A 24,083-nucleotide genomic window follows, 5' to 3' on the forward strand; every position below is an offset into this window, starting at 1 on the left:
TGTAGTCATAATATCACAACTCTACAACTCTACCTAAGCATTAATAGATTGCTTCAACTCTAAGTTTTTTCAAAGAGCTGATATGAATCTGGAGACACATAAAACCCAGTTTGCCTCCCCGACTAGGCTAATTGTTTCAAAATTATCTTCTTAACATTGAACAGAATAAAATTTAGAAGTAAATGCTGCCACTTTAGCAGCAGCTAAATGAATATTTTTTAAATGGCAATAATCCAGTACTCTAGAAATAAAGTATTCCTACAAATGCAGTGTTAAACATTTTTCTAAACCTTTTTCTTACTGTCTGACAATATTATGAAGCAACGTATGTAAATTAAAAACATTTTTGAAGAGTAGAAAAACATTTCTGTTCCAATTAAGATCTAAAAAAGTATAAATATTGAGTCTGACCTCAGTGCCGAGAAGATCATGTAACAGGTGATCTTGAGTGCTATCATGAAGCACATGCAAGAGAACCGGGTGATCAGGCCCAGTCAACATGGGTTCACAAAAGGCAGGTCTTGCCAGACTAACCTGATCGCCTTCTATGACAAAGTGACTCGGCTGCTGGATGAGGGAAAGGCTTTGGATGTGGTCTTACTGGACTTCAGTAAAGCCTTTAACACAGTTTCTCACAGCATTCTGCTTCGGAAACTGTCAGCTTCTGGCCTGGCCAGGCGCACACTCTCCTGGGTGGAAAACTGGTTGGATGGCCGGGCCCAGAGAGTGGTGGTAAATGGTGTGAAATCCAGCTGGAGGCCAGTGACAAGTGGGGTTCCCCAGGGCTCGGTGCTGGGTCCAGCCCTGTTCAATGTCTTCATCAATGACCTGGATGAAGGCATCGAGTGCACCCTTAGCAAGTTCGCGGATGACACTAAGCTGGGTGGAAGTGTCGATCTGCTGGAGGGTCGGGAGGCTCTGCAAAGGGATCTGAACAGGCTGGACCACTGGGCTGAGTCCAATGGCATGAGGTTTAACAAGGCCAAATGCCGGGTCCTGCACTTGGGGCACAACAACCCTGTGCAGCTACAGACTAGGGGAAGAGTGGCTGGAGAGCTGCCTGGAGGAGAAAAACCTGGGGGTGTTGGTTGACAGCAACTGAACATGAGCCAGCAGTGTGCCCAGGTGGCCAAGAAAGCCAATGCCATCTTGGCTTGTATCAGAAACGGCGTGACCAGCAGGTCCAGGGAGGTTATTCTCCCTCTGTACTCGGCACTGGTGAGACCGCACCTCAAATCCTGTGTTCAGTTCTGGGCCCCTCACAACAAAAAGGATGTTGAGGCTCTGGAGAGAGTCCAGAGAAAAGTAACAAAGCTGATGAAGGGGCTGGAGAACAAGTCTTACGAGAAGCGGCCGAGGGAACTGGGGTTGTTTAGCCTGGATAAGAGGAGGCTGAGGGGAGACCTCATTGCTTTCTACAACTACCTGAAGGGAGGTTGTAGAGAGGAGGGTGCTGGCCTCTTCTCCCAAGTGACAGGGAACAGGACAAGAGGGAATGGCGTCAAGCTCTGCCAGGGGAGGTTCAAGCTGGACATCAGAAAAATATTTTTCACGGAAAGGGTCATTGGGCACTGGAACAGGCTGCCCAGGGAGGTGGTTGAGTCACCTTCCCTGGAGATGTTTAAAAGACAGGTGGATGAGGGGCATGGCTTAGTGGTTGACAGGAATGGTTGGACTTGATGATCCTGGAGGTCTTTTCCAACCTAATGGTTCTGTGATTCTGTAAATATTCCAAAAAAAACCCAAAAGGCAACCCACAAAACTCATCCACATTAACATATTCCTTAAAATATCAGCTTGATTTTAATTGTATTATCAGTGTTGATAAAAATATAAGGAATACAACATTTCCATTGATGTTTTTTCCTAGGCTTCCTCCCACACACACTGCTTATTCTGAATCAGAACTACAGCTTTTTGTTTCAGCAGAAGAACATGTGAAAGTACATCCATGAAAAGAAGAGACAACTCCCTACCTACACCTCCTAACCTTACCCAGAGCACTGTAGTTTGCCCACCTGGGCTACAATTCCTGCTACATTCCAGAAGATTTTTCGCAAGGCTAAAGCCTAATGCTGTGATCAGGAATTAGACCTAACTTATACCAGAATGTCTCCCAGTACCAAACAAAAAAAACCCCAAACACATAAAAGCAACCCAACAAAAACAAAACCCAAAGACGCTACTGCTTTAGGGCCTCTCAGGTCTTTTGATAAACAGGTCAGAAGCCTGCGTTCAGTTTGAGCAAGAAACTGAGAGTAACTACTCACTGATAACCCACTTATAACAGCTGAGTAAACTGTACAGCTCATTTAGTCTTGAGCAGGGATATAAGGCTGGCATTTCACATTTTCCCAATAAAGACAGGTCAGAAAACTCTGAGATCCATGCATTTTAATAGATTTTAAATTTTTTTCTTAGGTCAGGTGGCTTTCGGTCAGCATTAGATTTTTTTAACGTACATTTAGTTTCTACTTAAATGTATTATTCCATTGAAAATGTAACTAGTCAAGAAAACCACAGATGCTTTTCTGCCCATGGCTTTATCCTGCATTGTTTTTCACTGAACCACGAAAAAAAGGAAATTTTACATATTTGCCTATTTTTAGTCTGCATGTTTGACAGCACTACTCTGCACTGGCTAATTTTGCCATTACAGCATGTAATTCAAAAAAACAGGTTTATTAATACAACAGTCTTGTCAGAAAACAAAAACCTTATATAATTAACAATTATAGAGAAAAATTTTGTAACAAAAGGCCGATGAATCCTGAGCATCACAGAACCAAGAACTGAACTTTGACATACAGGTGGGTCCTGCTGTCTGGGGAAAGGGGTTGGAGAACAAGCCTTGTGAGGAGCAGCTGAGAGAGCTGGGGTTGTTTAGCCTGGAGAAGAGGAGGCTGAGGGGAGACCTCATTGCTCTCTACAACTACCTCAAAGGAGGTTGTAGAGAGGAGGGTGCTGGCCTCTTCTCCCAAGTGACAGGGGACAGGACAAGAGGGAATGGCCTCAAGATCCGCCAGGGGAGGTTCAGGCTGGACATCAGAAAAACATTTTTCACAGAAAGGGTCATTGGGCACTGGAACAGGCTGCCCAGGGAGGTGGTTGAGTCACCTTCCCTGGAGGGGTTTAAAGGACGGGTGGATGAGGTGCTGAGGGGCATGGATTAGTGACTGATGGGAATGGTTGGACTCGATGATCCAGTGGGTCTTTTCCAACCTAGTGATTCTGTGATATACTCCAACAGACATAATACATTAACACAAACGTTGTACTGATAGACAAACTTAAGCCAAGAGAAATATTATACTGCCCATTCTAAGAGAACTTACTCAAAATGTTTATCCGTGTCCCGGTTTGGGTGGGATAGTTCATTTTCACGAGAAGCTGTGAGGGGACACAGCCGAGCCAGCTGACCCAAACCAGCCAAAGGAATATTTGATACCATGGTGTCATGCTCAGTTTATCAGGTGGGGAGTTGGCTGGAGGCTGGGACTGAGGGCACTGTTCATGGCTCAGGAGCGTGCTGGGCATCAGTTTGTGGGTGGTAAGGAGTTTGCACTATGCACCATTCACTTCGTATATTCTTTCATTGTTATTGGTTTTACTGGGCTTTTTCTCCTCATCTCCTTTGTTGTCTTGTCAAACTGTTTTTAACCCAACCCACAAGTTTTACCTTCTTTGTTTCTAACACTCCTCCCTGTCCCATCAGGGTGGGGAGTGAGCAGATGGTGGCCTAGTTCTTTATTGCCAGCTGGGGTTAAACGACAACAGTGCTACAGGAAGTTTTTACCACAAGCAGCTTTTAACAGTGAATAGAATCCAGGAAAGCTCCCTAAATTTTTAAACACCACCTCAGTGAAATTACCTGATTAAGGGAAGTGACGCTTAGGACACAGCAAGCCTGTTCCTGCAATTGTTTACTTCCTGCTTAAACCCAGAAGGGATTAATTTTGCCATATGACAGCATACATACATATCTCAAACTTAAACTGGTCTTAAGCCAAGCAGAAGGCAAAACACTTGGCAGAGGGCTGAAGGCTAAAAGCAGGAATCTCCCCCATTGTCCCAGAGTTCCTAGGGAATCTTAGCCACATGCTGGCAGGGTTGCAAGAGGGACGGTGTCTCAGATGTTGTCAGGACGGCTTTAGAAAATGCCACCAGCCCCTGTATGGGGGCAAGGAAACACGTAGCACTGCATAACTCCCTTTCTCACCCCCCTCTTCTCAAATTCCCCACAGACCTCCATGTGCTGGAAGTGCGGGATAACTTACTCTCTTCCCTACCAACAGCATTCAGGAGCAGAAAAGCAGTGTATCAGACGTGCAGGATGGAGGCCCTGCTTCACCTTTCCTTTCTCTTCCCTGTCAGTCCCAAGCCCACTCGAAAGACGGTCACTGAATACCACTCACAGCACCACACGCTCATGTGAATGGGGTTGGGGCCAGGGAGGGTAACCCAACACAAGCAGCAGACAGACTACAAGCACTACAATAGTTCAGCTAATTTATTATCACGTACTTTTAGGACTTTGCCATAACTACTATTTCAGACTGCCTACCTCAAACTCGATGTTTGGTGGCCTTGAAGAAATGCACATGAATGTGAATCTGTGCAAGTCATCTACTCCTAAAATATTTCATAATTAGGTGTTGTTCCTATCTCAGAGAGATTATGACATTTACATCAGTCAATGACAGAAAAGCCCAAGTAGGAAGAGATAGTATAGCGCTCCCTACTCAGCAGTAACATGCACCTCTTCAGCTTGTCTGGATTCTATCCTTGCTGCTATGACAAGTGATTCATATTAGTCTGCAATACAATAAAGCAAAATCTGATTACTCCTTCAAACATATTAAGGCAGCAGAGGACTGCAATACTAGGCACCTAGGTTCTCTGTTTAGAAAGATCTTGAGAGTCTTTTGTATTTTTTTTAATAATATAATTATAAACAGTTCCTCCAATTTTCTAGTTTGGAATAAAAGTAAAAAAGGGTAACTGACAGTGTAATTCAAACCACAACTGTATTTTACATCCTAGGTGAAGCAATTTTACCCGTACTTCAACATTATTTAATGAAATACACTTCTCTAGTTTCCAGTTTCTTGGGTTTTTTTTAAGAAATGTGCCATGTACCCACATTTGCTATTCCATGCACCTTGCTGCAAGGAACAGTCTGGAATTCATCAGAGCAATAAGACTCTCAGAACAGGGGTGCAGAACACCCTAGGATTTCTCATCAAGGTATCACAGAGAATGAGGGAAGACAAAATCACCAGAAACAGTAATCCTATCTTATGCCCATGACACAGAAAAGAATAGACAGAAAGGACTCAAAGTATATATACTACTGAAGAATGACAGAGAAAAACATGACACAAAGAGTCAGAAGCAAGTTATTTGTCTGATCGTAATGCTTTGCTGTTATAAATGTAATAGACAATGTATGTTGAATATAAAGAACCTAGGAATAGCTTTCCAGAGATATAAAAGAAAGCATTTAGGTCTGTATTAGAACATTTTTGACTGTGAAAGACATTTTAACATACCTAATGTTTTCTACATTTCTCTTATGTAGCTTTCAAAAAAGAAGAGTGACAGAATTATTGCTGAAACTGTTTACTTACATTGAAGGCATTAACTGCATTTTTATCATAATACTTCTTCTTTTCGTACTTATCCCTGATGAAAAATTCCACAGCTCTGGAAGAAGATTTTTAAGGACAATACGCATTCAGATAAACAGCAACATTAACATAAAAAGCTGATGGGTTATTCAAATTAAAAAATTGCTCCAGATTCTTCCACCACCTCATTTTGTAGTTTTAAAACAACAGAACAAACTGCTCTACACAAGAACAACTGCTACTGCAGAATCCAAAACGAGCTTCTTTTTACTGCAGAGAATTAATCAATTTAATCTCTTAATGAAACAATGTGATAAAAATACACTAGAAGTAACTCCATGTTCCACAGTTAGGAAATTTTCACTTGGTATTTATAAGCTACATGGCTGCAGTACTGCAAATACTTGAAGAAAGATAATTGTATACAGTAAATAATTTTACCATCATAACTCGGGAAAAAACACCAAAATATTCTTTTCTACCTCTTTCCAAATAGATCTACATTTTAAAGGGCATCTTGAGCACTCTGAATATACAACTCTCTTAGTATTAATATTGCATTATTCTTCACACACACCAAAACCTGTCATTTTGCCAAGAAATCAATGTGCATTGTCGAATTACAGATGAATGGAAACTATGCAAAATGTAACTCCCAATACTTCTCAAATTTAGCGAAGAAAAACCAGGATGCCCTCAGAAAGTTTATTTTTTCATCTCGCAGTACAAACTAATGCATTGCATAATCTCAGTGGTAGGAGGAAACAGAGAAAGGAATTTCATTTTTTTCAACACTTTTGGGCTCTAACTGAATAACTGTATTAATTACAACTAAATTTAGTCATAAACATAGAAGATTCAAAACTTGATTGTTATAAAATACCTTAGAACAACCTGTCCCTTCTTCAAATAAAAGGTCGTAGCTATCTGCTAAAATTAACATTTTCACATTTACTTTGTCAAGCGTTCTAAGTTTTGATTGCTCAGATTTTGGTGTTGGATATTTTAGTCCTTGTGCATAAATCTTTCCTTATTTTTAGCAGCTTCCCAGAATGCACCCTTGATATTTCAGGCAATTAGAAAGCTTTAATTTGAAAATTAACACAGAATCATAAGTATTCAAATTTCATAGGGTTTAATTTTTCAGGATGCTATTACACTGGGGTACTGAGTTGTGTATTTTGAAAAATATCCACTTTCTTCAAAGTTACTCCACTTCAAAGTGCATGAATTTTTGGACCGTGCCTGAGTTTCTTTAGTACAATAACCTACTGTGTTCTTGTTAACAAAAGAATTGAAAGCAACCTCAACAGATGCCCAAAATTTTTTTAACAAGCGAGTAAAATAAAGAGACAACAAAATTATTCACTCCGCTCTGGGAAAAAACACTTTCAAACAGGAAGCTAAAGCTGTCATACAAAAAACCATCAAGATGATCCTCAAAGTTAGCTTCTAAGCCAGAGAATATCTGCCAAGTCCAACAGAAGAATAAAAAAAAATGCCCAGAAAGGTCAGTCCTGTGATTAAGAAGCAGAAGTGACGGGGAACACTTAGCAGGAGATTTTGGGCAGATCCTGCATATAAGTTTCTCCTGTGTTTCCATTGTACAGCCTAAAAAATAGAAATAAGTGTCTTATAGAGCTACAGGAAGTTAAATGCTAATATAGAAGATTATATACAAAACTGATCATTACATGCAAAGAGTTATCAGCGTTCATCCAAAGGAATATTTGAAATACTGAGAATATTCATAACCAGAATACTGATGAGACCCAGTGCTGGGTTTGTAGTGACAAAAAGGGCAAAGAGGAAAGGTAAAAAAAGCCCATAACACAATAGCTTGTGATGAATGGCAAGTAAGTAGATGCAGAAGTTCCTCTCTCCTGGTATTGTATTTTTAATAAAAAGAACACATACAACGAAATGGGTGGAAAACTCCTGGGTGGAAAACTGGTTGGCTGGAGGGCCCAGAGAGTGGTAGGAGATGGAGTTAACTCCAGCTGGAAGCCAGTTCCAAGTGGTGTCCCCAGGGCTCAGTGCTGGGTCCAGCCCTGGTCAATGTCTTTATCAATGCCCTGGATGAAGGCATCGAGTGCACCCGTAGCAAGTTTGGAGATGACAATGGGTTAGTGATTGATGGAAATGGTTGGACTCGATCCGGTGGGTCTCTTCCAACCTAGTTATTCTATGATTCTATGAAATATATTCCATTGACCACGTCCACCACCCTTCAGAAAATAACAACTGTTCGAAAGGCTATATAATTATTTCAAGGAATACAGTATTGATAAAAGAATTATTTTCAAAGACTAAAAATGAGACTATCGGCCTGATCTGACAAGGAAAGCTTAGAGCAAAGCATTATTGCTTCTCCTGCAATGACACGAGTGAATCAAAGTTAGCTGGAGTAAGAATAAAACATACAAGATTCACTTTTGAGTATATTTTAGTCAAATTATTTCAGTCTTATGCCTGAAACAAAGTTCTAGAATACTACAGTGCTACCTGGTTGGAGTTACCTTTTTCTTATGCATATGTACCTTTAATTTGAAAGCTACTCAAATATGAAAAAACATATCTGTTTTGCATAAGTGCATTTTATAAGGAGGAATACAACCCTTCCAAAAAAAGCGTCTGTATATAGCATATCAACCATAGCATCTAATAAACAGAGGAACCAAAATCATTTTTGGATGTAATGGAGAAAATTCAGATCCAGTTACTACCATGTCTGCTTATCACCCTCAATAGCCTTTATCTCCATCCTGCTAAGACAGCTGGGGAAAGATTCAGCTCGCTTCACAGCAGGTGTTGAGGACCTCATTATGGTTTGAGAGTTCCAGTAAGATCAGCTGAAGCAAATCCTTCCCGTGGAGTTATTTCATTAAATCAGAAGCTAATACAAATCTAAATTAATGTCATTATACATTATCCTAATAATTCAGTACATTTGGAAAAGGTATTTTTGGAGGAAAGCTATTTATTGGCAGTAAACAATTTTTCTTCCAACCTTTCCCTTCCAGGTACATGGTGACAACTACACACCAACACAAGTGGTGGCTATCAGGGAGGTTTGGTTTATTTAGATATTGCCATGCTAGTTACCTGTGCTCGCAAACTCTGTAGAATGCATACACTTTGATTCAAAAAAATTATAGAATATTTAATCTAGAGGAAGAAATCCATACTTCACTTGAGCAAGATCCAACGGCTTATTTTACTTTACCATTCAGCTCATTATTTCTTGTTCAAATGCTTCTAATTTCAGCTGGCAGTTACTCAAGATAAAGACGGAATATTCAAGATCTCTCTAGTACTACTCTAACTTCCTACGTACAGGGAATTTATGGAGTCACCTCTTCCGAAACCAAAAATAAATGGGGCCTGCCAAATCTCATTTCAAAATAGATTTGCTATAACTGAACTAATTTAAACCTTTTCTGAATACCTCTCAACTTCCACCATGATTTCTTATACACCATCATCAATGAAATAAATAAGGTGAAGAGTTGCCAAATGTAGCAGTTCCTTGAAACAGTCATAACATCTAAACAGCATTAGAAGGTGTTTCAATGTGAAAACTAAAACAAAAAAGGATACTGATCTGTTTGAGGTCTTCGGAAATTCTCTGGTAGATTTGCTTCATAGAGTAGTCTTGCTTTAGTATTTCCCATTTCTTGCATGCACTAAAGAAAAGTCATAGAAAACACTTAGTTCATGTCCACCAATGCTTTAAATCCTGAAACAATCAGAATGCTATCGGTGTGCTTAAATGACACTGCAAGTTTGTAACCTGGACACCTCTCCGCTGCCATATGTCTTGTGAGACACCTCCATGGCACAGGAAAGCTGCCTGCCAAGATTCGCTAGACAAAAAGCTAAAAACATAGATGCTGTCTACAGTGTAAACTAACCCGGTCAGTGAAAGATAAGCTTTCATCTCTCAGGATGGCTCTTCAGACCAGGAGGAACAGGAATAAGACAATTTGTCTGGCAGAAAAAAGAGGTTCCAGACTGAAGCATACTTGGAAAAGTCAGTGTTTAGTGCATCAAAAGAATGCAAACAAGACAGACGTATGAATCCTAGCTTACTTTCTCCTACTGAACAGGAAAAGGCTCAGAACACTTTTTCTGTAGATACACAACAGAGCAGCAGCTTTCAGAGTTCCTATGGCAAGGTACAATAAATCTAAAATGACACAGAGTAGGTATCTAAACCAATTTCTGAAGTGAGTTTTCAATACTTCAACTCATTACAGTAGAAATATAACACATTAAGAACTTTGATTGTAAAACATTTAAGATGAGTCATGATAATAAACACAAATCCTTTCAAAAGGATTCCTGGTATTCCCTCCAAACTGCAAACATATTTTAAAATATTTTACCTGTATTTGCTCAGGTGTCCATTGGTCTAAGTTGACAGACTTGACCCTTGATATATGGACGCCAAGGTTTCGATGTATTCCAGCACATCTTATGCAAATAAAAACACCGGTGTTCCAAGAAGCCCATCTTGGACCTAAGGGGAGTGGGGAAATACATTAGTTACTTTCAGAAATCCATATATTGCAAAGATTTTCTTTGGCATAATTCTATACTCACAACAGGAATAAACAAGTCTGAATAAAGGTTCACAGCTGTTTCTCCAAGATATCTATTACTTCTAACATCTCCATTGTTAGCAACGTTATTTACAGCTTTCTCCTTTTAAGTGATGTAGCGTAACATTTGAGTCAGTCAGATTAAGCTAGGAGGCTGCATGTTGTGTTCACCACATCCTACTTGCCCTTCCCCCTAATAAAAACACCAACCCCAGACAGACTTTGAGAGTTCGCTTACTGACAAGATTTTGCTTACATTTTGCATAATCCTCAAGGCTATGCATCACAAGCATCACAGAAATCAGTAGAAGTCGCCCCTTTTTCTCTAATTAAAAGCTTCTTAAGACATGCATCTGTACCTAACTTAATATTAAATGCACAGCAATCTTATTTTAATACAACAAATCCTTTAAAACCTCATATAGCCTAGACTTCACAACAGCAGCGTACAAGCTCTTATGGTACGATTAAACAAAGATTTGCAAACCTATACGATGAAAATATCCCTGACTAAGAATGGTGGAAAACTGAATGTGTTCAGTACTCCCAGCCCAGTGCCCTTTCTCGCAGGACTGGGCCGATTTATGAACCTTGCAACTGTTTCTTGGCTATGCTGGTATGTTGAGACAGACCTAAAGCAGACTGACCTGAATTCCCAGAGTGACATTTGTGATTTTTGACTTGAAGGTACTACATGGTGTTAAATTAAACAATGTTATATCATAGAATCATAGAATAACCAGGTTGGATGAGACCCACTGGATCATCGAGTCCAACCATACCCATCAATCACTAAACCATGCCCCTTAGCACCCCGTCCACCCGTGCCTTAAACACCTCCAGGGAAGGTGAGTCAACCACCTCCCTGGGCAGCCTGTTCCAGTGCCCAACGACCCTTTCTGTGAAAAATTTTTTCCTAATGTCCACCCTAAATATCGCTTTACTCCAGCTCTGTACACCACGACTGTTAAAGGCAATGTTTAGAAGTCCAACTAGTTTGGAGCTCTAAGGATTATGTAATCAACCAGCAGAAGCAGGAAAGTGCACTGAAGACATGGAAAACATTTTAAGCAATTATTTTCTGCCTTTACATGACAGATGCAGGTCTAGATCACCCATGCAACTGCAGCAGTTTGCATTTTGATATTAATATATTGTACGAACACTTTCTTGGTGTCTAGAAAAGAATTGTATGCCTCCCTCTACTGATGGTTAGTGTACAATTGTGTTGGATTGACCCCAACCAAGCACCCACAGAGCTGCTTCCTCACTCTCCTCTCCTGAAAAATGGGAGAAAATAAAAGGGGAAAGTCTTGTAGACTGTGATAAGAACACTTAAGTAAAAACTGCACACAAGAAAAGAAACAAAAAACACTAGAAGAAAAAAAAAAAGGATTTCTTCACTACTTCCCACAGGCAGGCAGGTATCCAGCCACTTCCTAGAAAGCCAGACCTCAGCACACACAGCACTTACTTTGGAAGGCAACACCATAAACAAAAATGTCCCTCCTTCTTGCTCCTTTCCCTGAGCATTTATTGCTGAGCACATCATCATATGGTACAGAACGGTCAATTAGAGTCAGTAGCTGTCTCAGATGCGTCTCCTCACAGGTCCTTCCCACCCACTCCTAGCCTACTCATCTGTGGGGGGCAGAACACAAAGAAGAACCCTGATAGCATGAAAGCACTGTTCAGCAACAGCCAAAATAAGGAAACAGGAGAAATCCTTTCAGTTAAGACTTCATTCTTTTGAATTGGTATTCAAAAATCCCAAGGCATATTCATAGCCCCAGAAGAAGGCAGCAAGAAGCCTTTTTCTTACTAGTGGAAATTCTGGCTATATTTTGGGTAGCCAGGTGGCTTTAAATCTCTCTTGTTCAAGATCTTAAAATGTCAGATTACCTGAAGCTGGTTTTCTCCTGGAACGGTTTTGCGTTTTCCCAGAAGCTCATATTTCACTAATTTCATTGATTAATTATACTTATTTCTGAAATAACTTAGGGAAATCAAATATATTTAAACAATAAAGGAACAAATTAAGCTGTGGAATAACAGACAAAACTGAGGCCAGACAAAAATATTTATGTGTAATCTCTGAATTTATTTTAGACTAATGACAATATGCAATATTAAATACTTCAAGTGAAAAATGTTTAAAGTAATAAAAATCAATTACAGGCACAGTTAAGCAGTAGGTAAAAGAAGCTACAAAACAATGTTTTCTGTGTGGGCATCAAACCAGCTGTGCTTGACTTAGCCAAGCAGTCAACTAAAGCTTAGTCTGCAAACCTTCCTGTGCAAGAAAAGTTTAACAGAAATGCTGGACTGACTCAATAAAGAATTTACAGTTATCCCAATACTGTATGAAGTCACGATCCTTATTTCTGTATGCTGGAAATATTTTGCACTTAACAAAAATATTCTCACGCTTCCTCTCATTAGATCCTTAAAGATACACTTGTTTTTCTCCAGCAAAATTTACAGAATTAACCTAGTTTATCTGCTATGTGTTTTTCTAGACAATTAAGAAAACAGACACTCAGCTTCAGAAATTAAGACTGGAGGTTAAGAATCTCGATAACTGCTATTTTATGCTATTTAAAACAACTTTACAGGTCAGTAGTAATGCCATCTTATCTATTAATAACCACATAATACAGTGCAACTCCTAACAGCCAATATGAACATGAGATACGTATGACATTAGTCTTATGACAACTGCAACTTTATTCTTTTGAAAGCCATTTGAATACAAGCTCTTTTACTAGAAGAGCTAAGCTGCACCACCACTGATGCACCACCAGGTAATTCCTTCAATCATTTAAGATACAGATAATTTAAGAACTTAAAATTTTTTTCAGCCTCTTTCATCTTTTGCTGAAGTAGTACACCAGAAGAAACTTAATAAAAAAAGACTTAGGTTTATGTAGACCATATACTACTACACTATGAAGGTCTGAAACACTGCCTGGATGAATCAAGGAAAAAACTTCAGCGACCCAGAGAAAGATTGTTGCTTCTGAGAAACTATTTTTTTTTTCAATCTAAACTTTTCTTTCTTTTCTATATCTGTCTTCTGATTAGACTTAAATTTTGGTTTCAATTCTTAACAGGTAGGTAGGCAAGGTCAGCTGCAAAGATGTGTGCTATTCTCCAGAGAAATTATGAACATTGAGACAAGATTTTGACTGCATTAGTTCATTCTTGCAAACATCTGGCAATGTTCCTCAGGATGGTCTGACATTAACAATTTAAGCACTCTTAAAATAACTAATCTGGAATGAAAACCTACAAAGTTCATTGTGGATATTTACTCTTACTGTCTGGCAACTGTAATTCATCCAGAATGCTGTGCAGAAACAGCACTAATTGTGACATATTTACTGTATTTAAATAGTCTTTTATTAGAAGCCACCTAGACTCTAAGAATGAAAGAAAAATGTAGCCACAAGACACAACATTTCCCAGTATGTCTGTAAGTTCTTAGAATTGCTACATTACTGGTGAATTTAAGAAACAATCTGAAGAGAGGTTTTTTTCAAGTAAACTTCCATGCCAATATAGCTATAGGACATTCTCCCTACTTGCAGAAATACCTGCAGCTACCAAAAAACTGAGAACATACCAAAAACTGACTTCAGCTTTTTAAAACTTCAGTAATGAAGGGCCTGAAAATCATAACTTTAGACACAGGTGCTCAAATAAGTTGATTTCAATTGTGGAAAAAGTTATCCATGTAGACCTGGCATTCTTTTATTCTAAAATGCATTTCAAGTCAAGAGTTTTGTGAAGAGGCACAATTTTTACATATTCTCTAGTGAGTTCGAAGTTTCTCTCCCAACATCCTTCAAAAATATTCCAATTTTCTTCCCTGCTTTCCCCCCTTCAAGATATTATTTTTATGAGATACTTCTCTATATTATTTAAATTTGTCAAACACCTTGCACATACTTAATGTGTGTCCATATACTCCTATATATCCTTTTCTTCCCATCCCCATAGCTCACTCAATTCGGACCATATGTTCTACTCCACTATATTAGAAAGCAGACTGAAGAAGCTGCAATAAACATTCACAGCACTGCTGACACATCCCGCTAATGTAATTATAGCTGATAGAACAAACTTGTTGTTGGTACAGCTGATAGATATCTTCAGCCAAGAATAATGACAGGAATGGGAATGGTGAAGCTGGTATAGAGCCTTACAAGAGGAAAGACAAGGCAAAACACATTATTTTTTTTAAGTCTATGGTTCAAGTTTTAGTCCAAGCTGACAGGGGACAGGACAAGAGGGAATGGCCTCAAGCTCCACCAGGGGAGGTTTAGGCTGGACATTAGGAAAAAATTCTTTACAGAAAGGGTCATTGGGCACTGGAACAGGCTGCCCAGGGAGGTGGTTGATTCACCTTCCCTGGAGGTGTTTAAGGCACGGGTGGACGAGGTGCTGAGGGATATGGTTTAGTGTTTGATAGGAACGGTTGGACTCGATGATCCGGTGGGTCTCTTCCAACCTGGTTATTCTGTGATTCTGTGATTCTGTGATTCAAGTTTTGTTTTGCATTAGCGGATGCACAGACATGTATCATACATGAAAAAACAAGGCTTACAAGAAATGGACCACTCGACGATGCTGAGGGAAAAAGTACTTTTTACCTGCATCACAAAAGACATGGAAGACTACTATACTAATTGTGTATGAATCAAAGCAGTTAATACAGTACGAGAGAAGGGTTTAGCTTCTCCTTTTGATTAGTCTGCATAAAAAGTGCTGCTTTAAGCCTCCCAGTCAACACTCCATCCTCTACTCAGCAGAAAACAGTTAGTGAGAAAGGTTATGGAGTACCAGACAAGACTGGTCAGGAGTAGCTGTACCTCCCAGATGAACAACTTAACAAAAAAAAAAAAAATAAAGTAATGGAGAGCAGAACAAACCAAGAAGCAGCCAAGGGAAAGAAAAGTACTGGGATATGACAGAACTAGGAGATGTCTGCAAAGAAGAAGTATAGGTTTATTGCAGATATGACTACAAAGTAAGAGAATGATAATGGTTACCTCCCTTACCACAATAATTCAGTTTCCTTCCCTGCATCAGTCCCCTATCATCTGCTCAGTTTACTGAAACTGCAAGTTAATTCTGAGACACTTTTGCTGCAACACAGGCGCTGCCTACTCTTACTAAACACCTCAACCTACAGAGACCAGAGGTCAGAATTGGAGTAAAAGGAGCAAGCACACAGCCTTTCAATTCTATATTTCCTATCAAAAGGAAGGGTGACTGTTCCACATCTCAGCAAACTACTCTGAACTCTTCGCACTAAGTTAGCTGGGAGATTAGTAAGTTTGAAACAAAGCTTTATTCAAGTCTAACTAAAGTTTGTATTACAGAGGCATTTAAAGTCAGTTTTCACTCTGCATTCTTGCAGTCACCACTTCTACAAGGAAGCAAGCTACATTACATGTAAGAGAGCATCAACTGCTTTGCATCTCAATATAGTCTGTAGCAAACTTATCTTGGGCCAACATCTTCAAAGACTTCTGGCAGACTACAGTTCTTCCTTTCACTTAACTGCACCACAAAGAACACTGAAGTGACGTTTAGTCTCTTCTGCTTCTCCAAATTCTGCTGCTGGTTGATAGACTTTATTTGTCAAATAACTGGCTCCATCTTGTGGAATAGTGATTTAACTGCAAGAAATTTTTTCTCACCCATACTGAAGCCAGTTCCTAAAAAGCTACCACTGGCCAAAGACCTAAACGAAATGCCTCAGTGGCTGCATCACTACACGCACACCCATGCAGCACTCACTCTCCCTGCGTTACTCCCCCGTGCAATTTATACTGCACAAGCGTTCTGATATTCAAGTTTCCAATCACTCTTTCAATGAATACTTTCCAAAACCATCTGTAATTTCTCCAAGCTGAGATACAGATAAAAATCATGAACTGAAAATAAGCATTTTGACATAGTGGATAAAGAGAAAAGACAGAAAACAAGTAAGCAGCAGTTGCATTTTGTGTAATTCAACACCCAGGGCAGAATAAAAGAACAAGGCAGAACTATAGTGACTTTCCTGAGTTTTTCTCATTGAAACATAACAGACTATAAACAGGGGAATAAGCCAGGAGATACCAAAGTGCTCAAAACCAATACAACTATTATCATTCACTTTACATCTAATTCTGCTGCTTCAAAGACCACCATTCTCCAATGACTGATGTCATTGGAGTTTGCTTCTTGGAAAAGATAGTCACACCCACCACCTCCAATTATTTTTGAGTCACAGACTCTCAAAAGAAAAAAAAATAGAGGAAAAATCCAACAAGAAAGCACCCCCTCACACACACAACACAATAAGCTTAATCGCAATGTTAATCATGCCCACTGAATCAGTTTGATCTTCAAAACAGTAGTAAGAAGCCAGGAATAAATAAGTCAGACTTTGTGAATTAAAGAACAAATTTTCTTAGAAAGAACAAAAGACCTTGCAGATCTTACATAAAGATCTTGAAGCAAAGGAAACTGTGCAAGAAACACAGCACAAGAATCTTTGTTCTCAAATAAAATGTTCTTCAAGGTCCTTGAAAGTTTAGCCTTTTGAGACTACTGATATGGGATTATTTGCCTCACTTGATCCACTGAATTAGTTTCTGATTAAGCAGAACAAATAGCCTGAAGCACGTTCTTGTGAGTTATCTACTCTTCCACATTAAGCCTGATTTCTTCTCCTCTACAGCAGAATAAGTTTTCTTGCTTTACCTCCATACCCAAAGACTAGGAAGACCATGCAAAGCGCAGTCTTTACGCACTTTTCAGATTCCGAAATCTAAGTATGTAGCAAACCACTGTTTTATATAAATAAAGTGAAGAAAAGGCCATAGCTTGAACATATCTCTAGTCTTCAGAAGCATCTTACAGCTTGCTTAGTAAGCCTGTGTTTTGATAGGAAAGGCCAGAACTGGAAAACTTAACATAGGCTACATTAAAAAAAAAGGTTGGAGGAAGCTCAAACAGGAGTGGCTGCTTGACTAGGTTTAAATAAAATCAAACCAAACAACATGAAGTTGCACTGAAGGCAGACAATTCAAGTAACTAAACAGACTGTTCCAGAGTCCAGCTTGATAACAGCTCAGATTTGTGTGGTTCAAGGTTTACAAGAACACTGCAAAGATAAGCCTTAGAAGCATCACTTAGCTATTTTTAGCCAGTGTCCGGTAAGTGGTATAGAGTTTCAGGGACAGAATGCTCCCAGGTTTGTCTTTTCTATCTGGAGAACTATTTCTCATGAAAGTCACTGACAAATCCATCAAGCTCAGACCTAGTCATAACTCCAAAATGCCTGTGTATAAGTTCCCTAATCGAAACTCTTACCCTGCACAGCCTAGCCTGCCTCTAGAAGTCAGAAAGACCAATCAATCAGTTTCAATTGCTCCTTCACCTCACTGATGCCTTTGCTTCAATGCCATTAATAAGAATTAAAGTGTTTCAAAGAAACAAAGACTTCATCCCTGTTTCAAGGAAGCCTTACCTGGAATGGAAGTACAATGACATGAATGTTCTTTCAGTTCTATGTTTAAGCCACAAGCAGCTGTCTTGATAACTACTTTAATTCTGGCTATGAGGTCCAACACAAAAAAGATAAGACTATGCTTGTAACTCTTTAACAAATTAAGAAAATGATCTATGATCGCATTCAAAATGTTTCCCTTCTGAGATGACACGCAGCTGCATACGATGCTGCCAATGTTCAAAGCAATTCCACAGAGCATTTTCTGAGAAACTGCTGAGGCTTTCTGTTGGTATTGCTTTCACATCATCTACTGACGAAAAACGGGTCCCTTGGAGTACCAACTTGATCCCTGGCATCTCTTCACCATAAGCCACACTGAGCAAAGCAATTGAGCCTTGTCTCCCTGTGACAGGTTAGAACACGCTCTAAACCACCTCTTTGTCCCCTCCCACTTTCGGTTCCCAAGCTATAAGGTTAGGATACTATCTGTGTCAGACCTTGTACATTTCAAACATCAAAATCAACTAGAAATCAAGCTAGGCAATGAAAAAATGCAGCGTGTAAACCAGACAACTGGTTAGTTACAACTATTGAAGCTATATAGGTATCGTCAAATTTATTCTTCATATGAACAGCCTTTTGCTTATTTCAAATGGCTGTTGAAGAAGAAATCTTGTAAGTGAAAGAAATAAAGATTTTTAGCCCTATCAACAGTTACTAAAAATAAGAGTTTTGACTGATGTTTGTTTTTCCAAAGTAGAAAAAAAAATCTTTTTAGCAAACATTAGGTGATAAGATGCAAATGTTAACTTGCTAACCAAATTAAATACACTGTTTCAATTCCACCCTAAAGTTATATACACACGTATGTATACAATCACTCTTCAAGTAAAGTAGCGTAAGAGAAAAATATCAAGAACCACTTTGAGAGGTTTGTTCCCCAAAACTTGAATAGGAGACCTCGGTGAACTTATTTCTAAGATGGCAGGATTTAAATAATGAGGAAGATGTTCTAAAACACTTATTTTTAATGCAAATACCCCCAAATTTAACTCAGCCTTCTGTACTAAAGCTTCTTTTGAAAAAATTTTTCCAAAGTTCATATTCCTAACTTGGAAGTATTTCACACCACAGATTTCACCAACTATCCTAATGCTGCCCAGGCAAGCAGGATCCCAAACAGCTACTGAACTGTGAGAGAACAGCTCCTGCTTCTCTGATAATAAGAAGGATGTGGAACTGTTGGAATGGGTCCAGAGGAGGGCTACAAAGATGATCAGAGGGCTGGAGCACCTTCCCTACAAGGAAAGGCTGAGAGAGTTGGGCTTGTACAGCCTGGAAAAGAGAAGGCTCCAAGGAGACTTTATAGTGACATTCCAGTAACGGAAGGGGCTGCAAGAAAGCTGGGGAGGGATGTTTTACAAAGGCTTGTAGTTGTAGAACGAGGGGGAATGGCTTTAATTTAGAGGGGGGCAGATTTAGACTAAACTTAAGGAGGAAATTCTTCCCAATGAGGGTGGTTCCCAACCAAAAAGGTTGCCCAGGGAAGCTGTGGCTGCCCCATCCCTGGAAGCGTTCAAGGTCAGGCTGGATGGGGCCTTGAGCAGCCTGGTCTGGTGGGAGGTGTTCCTGTCCATGGCAAGGGCGTTGGAATTAGACAATCTTTAAAGTCCCTTCCAACTCAAACCATTCTCTGATTCTGTGCTCATGCTTGGTTACCAAAAGCACACACATCTGTACGTATATGGAGAACACATACAGAATACAAGGGACATTGACATGTCTGATTCTTCAGGCAGTGACTTTACTTTCCGAAGGTGTGCTGTGGCAGGCTCGTATCCTACGAGGCTGGCAAGAGTGCTGTGGCAGAGGTGATAACTCAGGCACATTCCATAAGCTAACATATTCAGAAATCAAATTTCCATTTGGCTAAGGACTAGTCCTCTAATTTTATCCTGCCTCTTCACTTGTAAAGAGAAAGACTGCGTGTATCGAGTTGAAATGGCAAGAATAAGGTGTGCAAGCTGTTATTTCCCGTTAGCAGCATTTGGTACTTCCTAAAAAAGACAAGGTTACGTAGCATATGACAGTATTAGCAGGAAGCTTCTGGAGGTGGTCTTGACTACAATTTTTCCCTTGTCAGCAAGGAACTGCTAAAAGGCTTACTGTTTTAAGTGTACAATTTATATTCCTTTTATATGCAGAAATAAAAGAAAATTTGGGCAACAGTAAGAGCTTACAAAATGCTTTCATAAGCTGACAGCAAGCATTAAGTAAAGCCATCGCTGATAAGGAAAAAAAAAATCAATCTGTAAATCTATGCTACTCAGCTGTGATGCAGCAAGAGCCCCCCTCGTGCAGCCAGGCACAGGATCCGGTTTTATAAGCATCTGCTGCAAAAAAATCTTCAGCCAGCGACTGAAGTTCTTCCTCTAATGATGAAAAGCTTAGAAAGAAGATTTGATAACAAGATGGATTTATAACGTAGCCTATTTGCCATAGGCAACCATTCAGTCTTGTGTGTATCTACCAGACTATCATCATGGTTTAGTCACTGCTGGCTAAGAAGAACCACATGGCCACTTGCTCACTCCTCCAACCGGCCCCCCATGGGATGCGGAGGAGAATCAGAAACAAGGGAAAACTTGTGAGTCAAAATAAAAACAGTTTAACAATGCAGCAAAGGAAGAGAAAAATACAGCAACAATAATAACAATAAAAGAATATACTAAATGGGTGGCGCAAGTTTCTCACTGTCCGGAAACTGACACCCAGCTAGAATCTCAAGCCATGCTTACCACACCCCCGTCCAACTACCTCCTTATATAGAACAACAGAACTGCTCAGTAGAAAAGACCTCTAAGATCATCAATTCCAACTGTACCTGTCCACTACCAAATCATTTCCTTGAGCACTTCATCTACCAGTCTTGCAAACACCTCTAGGGATGGTGACTACCCGGGCAGCCTCTGCCAGTGCCTAAGAACCTAAGAACAGTTAAGAACCTAAGAACAGTGCCTAGTGAAGAAATATCTGAGACCAACACCCACCTCTCTGAAATCTCCTTTCAGGTAGTAGACTTGTTCTCCAGCCTCATCACCAGCTTTGCTGCCCTTCTCTGGATGCAGTCCAGGACCTCAAAATCCTTCTTGTAGTCAGGAGCCCAAAACTGAACACAGTATTCAAGGTGCAGTCTCACCAGTGCCAAGTACAGAGGGAGAATCACTTCCCTGGTCCTACTGGTCACACCGTTTCTGATACAAGCCAAGATGCCATTGGCCTTCTTGGCCACCTGGGCACACTGCTGGCTCATGTTCAGTTGCTGTCAACCAACACCCCCAGGTCCTTCGCTGCCAGGCAGCTTTCCAGCCACTCTTCCCCAAGCCTGTGGCACTACACGGGGTTGTTGTGTCCCAAGTGCAGCCCTGTTAAACCTCATTCCATTGGTCTCAGCCCATCAATCCAGCCTATTCAGATCCCTTTTAAGAGCCTCCCTACCTTCCAGCAGATGCACATTTCCTCCCAGCTTAGTGTCATCCGCAAACTTACTAAGGGTGCACTCAATCCCTTCATCCACACCATTGATAAAGACATTGAACAGGGCTGGACCCAGCACAAAGCCCTGGGGGACACCACTACTGACTGGCCTCCACCTGGAGTTAACTCCATTTACTCTTTGGGCCCAGCCATCCAGACAGTTTTACCCAGCAGAGGGCCTGCCTGTCTAGGCTAGTGGTAGCCAGTTTCTCAAGCAGAACACTGTGAGAAACGGTGTCAAAGTCTGAAGTCCAGGTACACAACATCCCCAACCTTTCCCTCATCCATCAAGGGGGTCATCTTGTCATAGAAGGCAATCAGGTTAGTTTGGCAGGATCTGCCTTTCGTAAACCCATGCTGAGTGCGCCTGATCACCCAGTCGTCTTGCGTGTGCTGTGATACAGCACTCAAGATCACCTGCTCCATGACCTTTCTCTGCACCTAGGTAAGACTGACAGGCCTCTAGTTTCCCCAGATCCTCCCTCCAGCCATTCTTGTAAACAGGTGTAACATCTGCCAGCCTCCAGTCAAGTGGAACTTCCCCAGTCAGCCAGGACTGCTGGTAGGTGATGGAATGGGGTTTGGTGAGAACCTCCACCAGCTCCTTTAATACCCTCAGGCAGATCCCATTCTGCCCAATAGACTTGTGAATGTCTAATTGGTCAAGCAGCCCTCCAATCATTTCCTCTTGAATCACTGGAGTTTAGTTTTACTCTCCCTCTCTGTGTCTGGTTCAGGAGGCCAAGTACCCAGAGAACATCTTACCTTACTATTAAAGAATGAGACAAAGAAGACATTAAGTACCTCAGCCTTATCCTCATCCTTTGTCACTATTGTTCTCCCTGCACCCATTAAAGGATGGAGATTCTCCTTGGCCCTCCTTTTGTTGTTAATAAATTTGTAGAAACATTTTCTATTCAGAATTGGCCAATCTAAGTTCTAGTTGGCCTTTTGCCTTTCTGATTTTCTCTCTGCATGACCTCACTACATCCTTGTAGTCCTCCCAAGATGCCTGCCCCTTCTTCCAAAGCTCATAGACTTTCTTCCTTTTTCTTTTTTTCCAAGATCCATCCAAAGCTCTGTGTTCAGTGAAGCTAGTTTTCTTCCCTGACAGCTCATTTTTCAGCACATGGGGACAGCCTGCTCTTGTGTCCACCAGAATTTCCTTCTTGAAAAGCATCCAGTCCTCTTGGGCTTCTTTGGCTTTTAGGACTGCCTCTCAAGGAACCTTATCAACCACCCTTCTGAACAGTTCATAGTCTGCTCTTTGGGAGTCCAAGGTGGCAGTTCTGCTGACTGTCCCCCTCCTCACTTCTCCAAGAACTGAGAAATCTATCATCTCGTGATCCCTATGGTCCAGGTGTCCTCCAATCATCACATCTCCCATAGCGCCTTCTCTGTTCACAAACAACAGCTCCGGCATGGCACCTTCTCAAGTCGATTCACTCACAAGTTGTGTCAGGAAGTTGTCTTCCACACATTGCGAGAATATTCCAGACTGTTTCCTCTCTGCTGTATTGTACTTCCAGCAGACATCGGGTAAGCTGAAGTCTCCCACAAGAACAAGGGTTAGCAATCACGAGACTTCTCCAAGTTGTTTGTAGAACGTCTCATCAGCCTCTTCTTCCTGGCTGGGTGGTTTATAGCAGACTCCAAACACAATATCCACCTCACTGAGCAGACTTTGGGCTCCACCTGTCATCACAGTCTTCCAGGGTAGAAGAAATAGTGTCTGTGATGCTTGATTATTGCATGCTGCATCCGGAGCTTGCAGGTGATGTATCTGGCATGGCCCACGCCCACAGTTTGTGGGCTGAAAATGTTGATCTCAAGGAAATTGGTAAGTGCCAGTTGCTGAAGCCAGTTCTGGTTCTATCACTGCTGCATTTTGCTCAGTTACATTAAGTTCATCCTTCAACAACCTGGGTGACTTACTGTAATACCTTCGATATGGCACATAGTAACTATAGCAGTGATAACACACAACGGCAGGTTGTTTAGCAATTAATGTAGTACAATTTAATTCATTAGTTGTTCTCACTCCAAATTAACCCACCTCAAGGCACACACTGGACTTCCCAATTACCTATGAAGTGCATCTAGGTCCTTGAGCAAAAGTAATCCCATGGATGGGTTGCCTTTGCCTGAGGCAGGACTAACACAGGCTCTCTTCCCTGTTATAGTTCTCATGTGCACTGTAGTGTCTTAATCCCTTTCTACAATACATGGAAGTTTAGATTAGGCAAGGACAGCTTGATTCCCTAGGTAGATCCCCTAGTGTTAACTAACCAGGTGGCTCTTGCTAAATGTGTACCCCAGCATTTGAAGGCCCCACTACCCATCACTCCTAGAATAGTTTTTGCCAGCCCATTGTATCATTTGACCTTCCCAAATGCTGGTATACCCAGCCAATGCCGTGTTCCTTGGCCCAGGTATCTATGAGGTTGTCTCAGAAATGAGTCCCGTTGCCTGAATCAATTCTTTCTGGGGTGCTGTGTCACCATAAGATTTGCTTTCAAGGCCGAGAACAGTGTTCCAGGTGGAGGCATGGGGCATGAGATACATTTCTAGCCATCCAGTGGCTGCTTCCACTCTTGTACATGCATTATGTTTTCATCTGTGGGAGTGCAATATCATCAGTCCACCAGGCTTCCCTATCAGCCATTATGCTCCATACCAAAGAGGCTTTAACCTCGTGCCTTGCTTGATTGCAGCATGTTTCACATTCTTGGATAACCTGTTTGATAATGCTCACAAGCCCATCTACATGTTGCATCTCTTCCTTGATGGCCTGAGGTGTCA

The 24,083-nt window shown here is 40.8% G+C and overlaps 1 protein-coding gene across 2 annotated transcripts in view; it reads right to left on the minus strand.

Annotated features, from left to right (window-relative positions):
• Nucleotides 1–24,083, minus strand: part of SMAP1 (small ArfGAP 1) — a 103,348-nt gene that overhangs the window by 58,516 nt on the left and 20,749 nt on the right. For both annotated transcript variants that reach the window (XM_069851434.1, XM_069851433.1), the window contains exons 2-4: nucleotides 10,019–10,152; nucleotides 9,231–9,316; nucleotides 5,631–5,706 (exon numbers count right to left, since the gene is read on the minus strand). In XM_069851434.1, the coding sequence (XP_069707535.1) occupies nucleotides 5,631–5,706; nucleotides 9,231–9,316; nucleotides 10,019–10,152 (296 nt within the window). The remainder of the gene's footprint in view (nucleotides 1–5,630; nucleotides 5,707–9,230; nucleotides 9,317–10,018; nucleotides 10,153–24,083) is intronic.

The sequence above is a fragment of the Phaenicophaeus curvirostris genome, chromosome 2, assembly GCF_032191515.1.
Source record: "Phaenicophaeus curvirostris isolate KB17595 chromosome 2, BPBGC_Pcur_1.0, whole genome shotgun sequence".
Classification (NCBI taxonomy): Eukaryota; Metazoa; Chordata; class Aves; order Cuculiformes; family Cuculidae; genus Phaenicophaeus; species Phaenicophaeus curvirostris.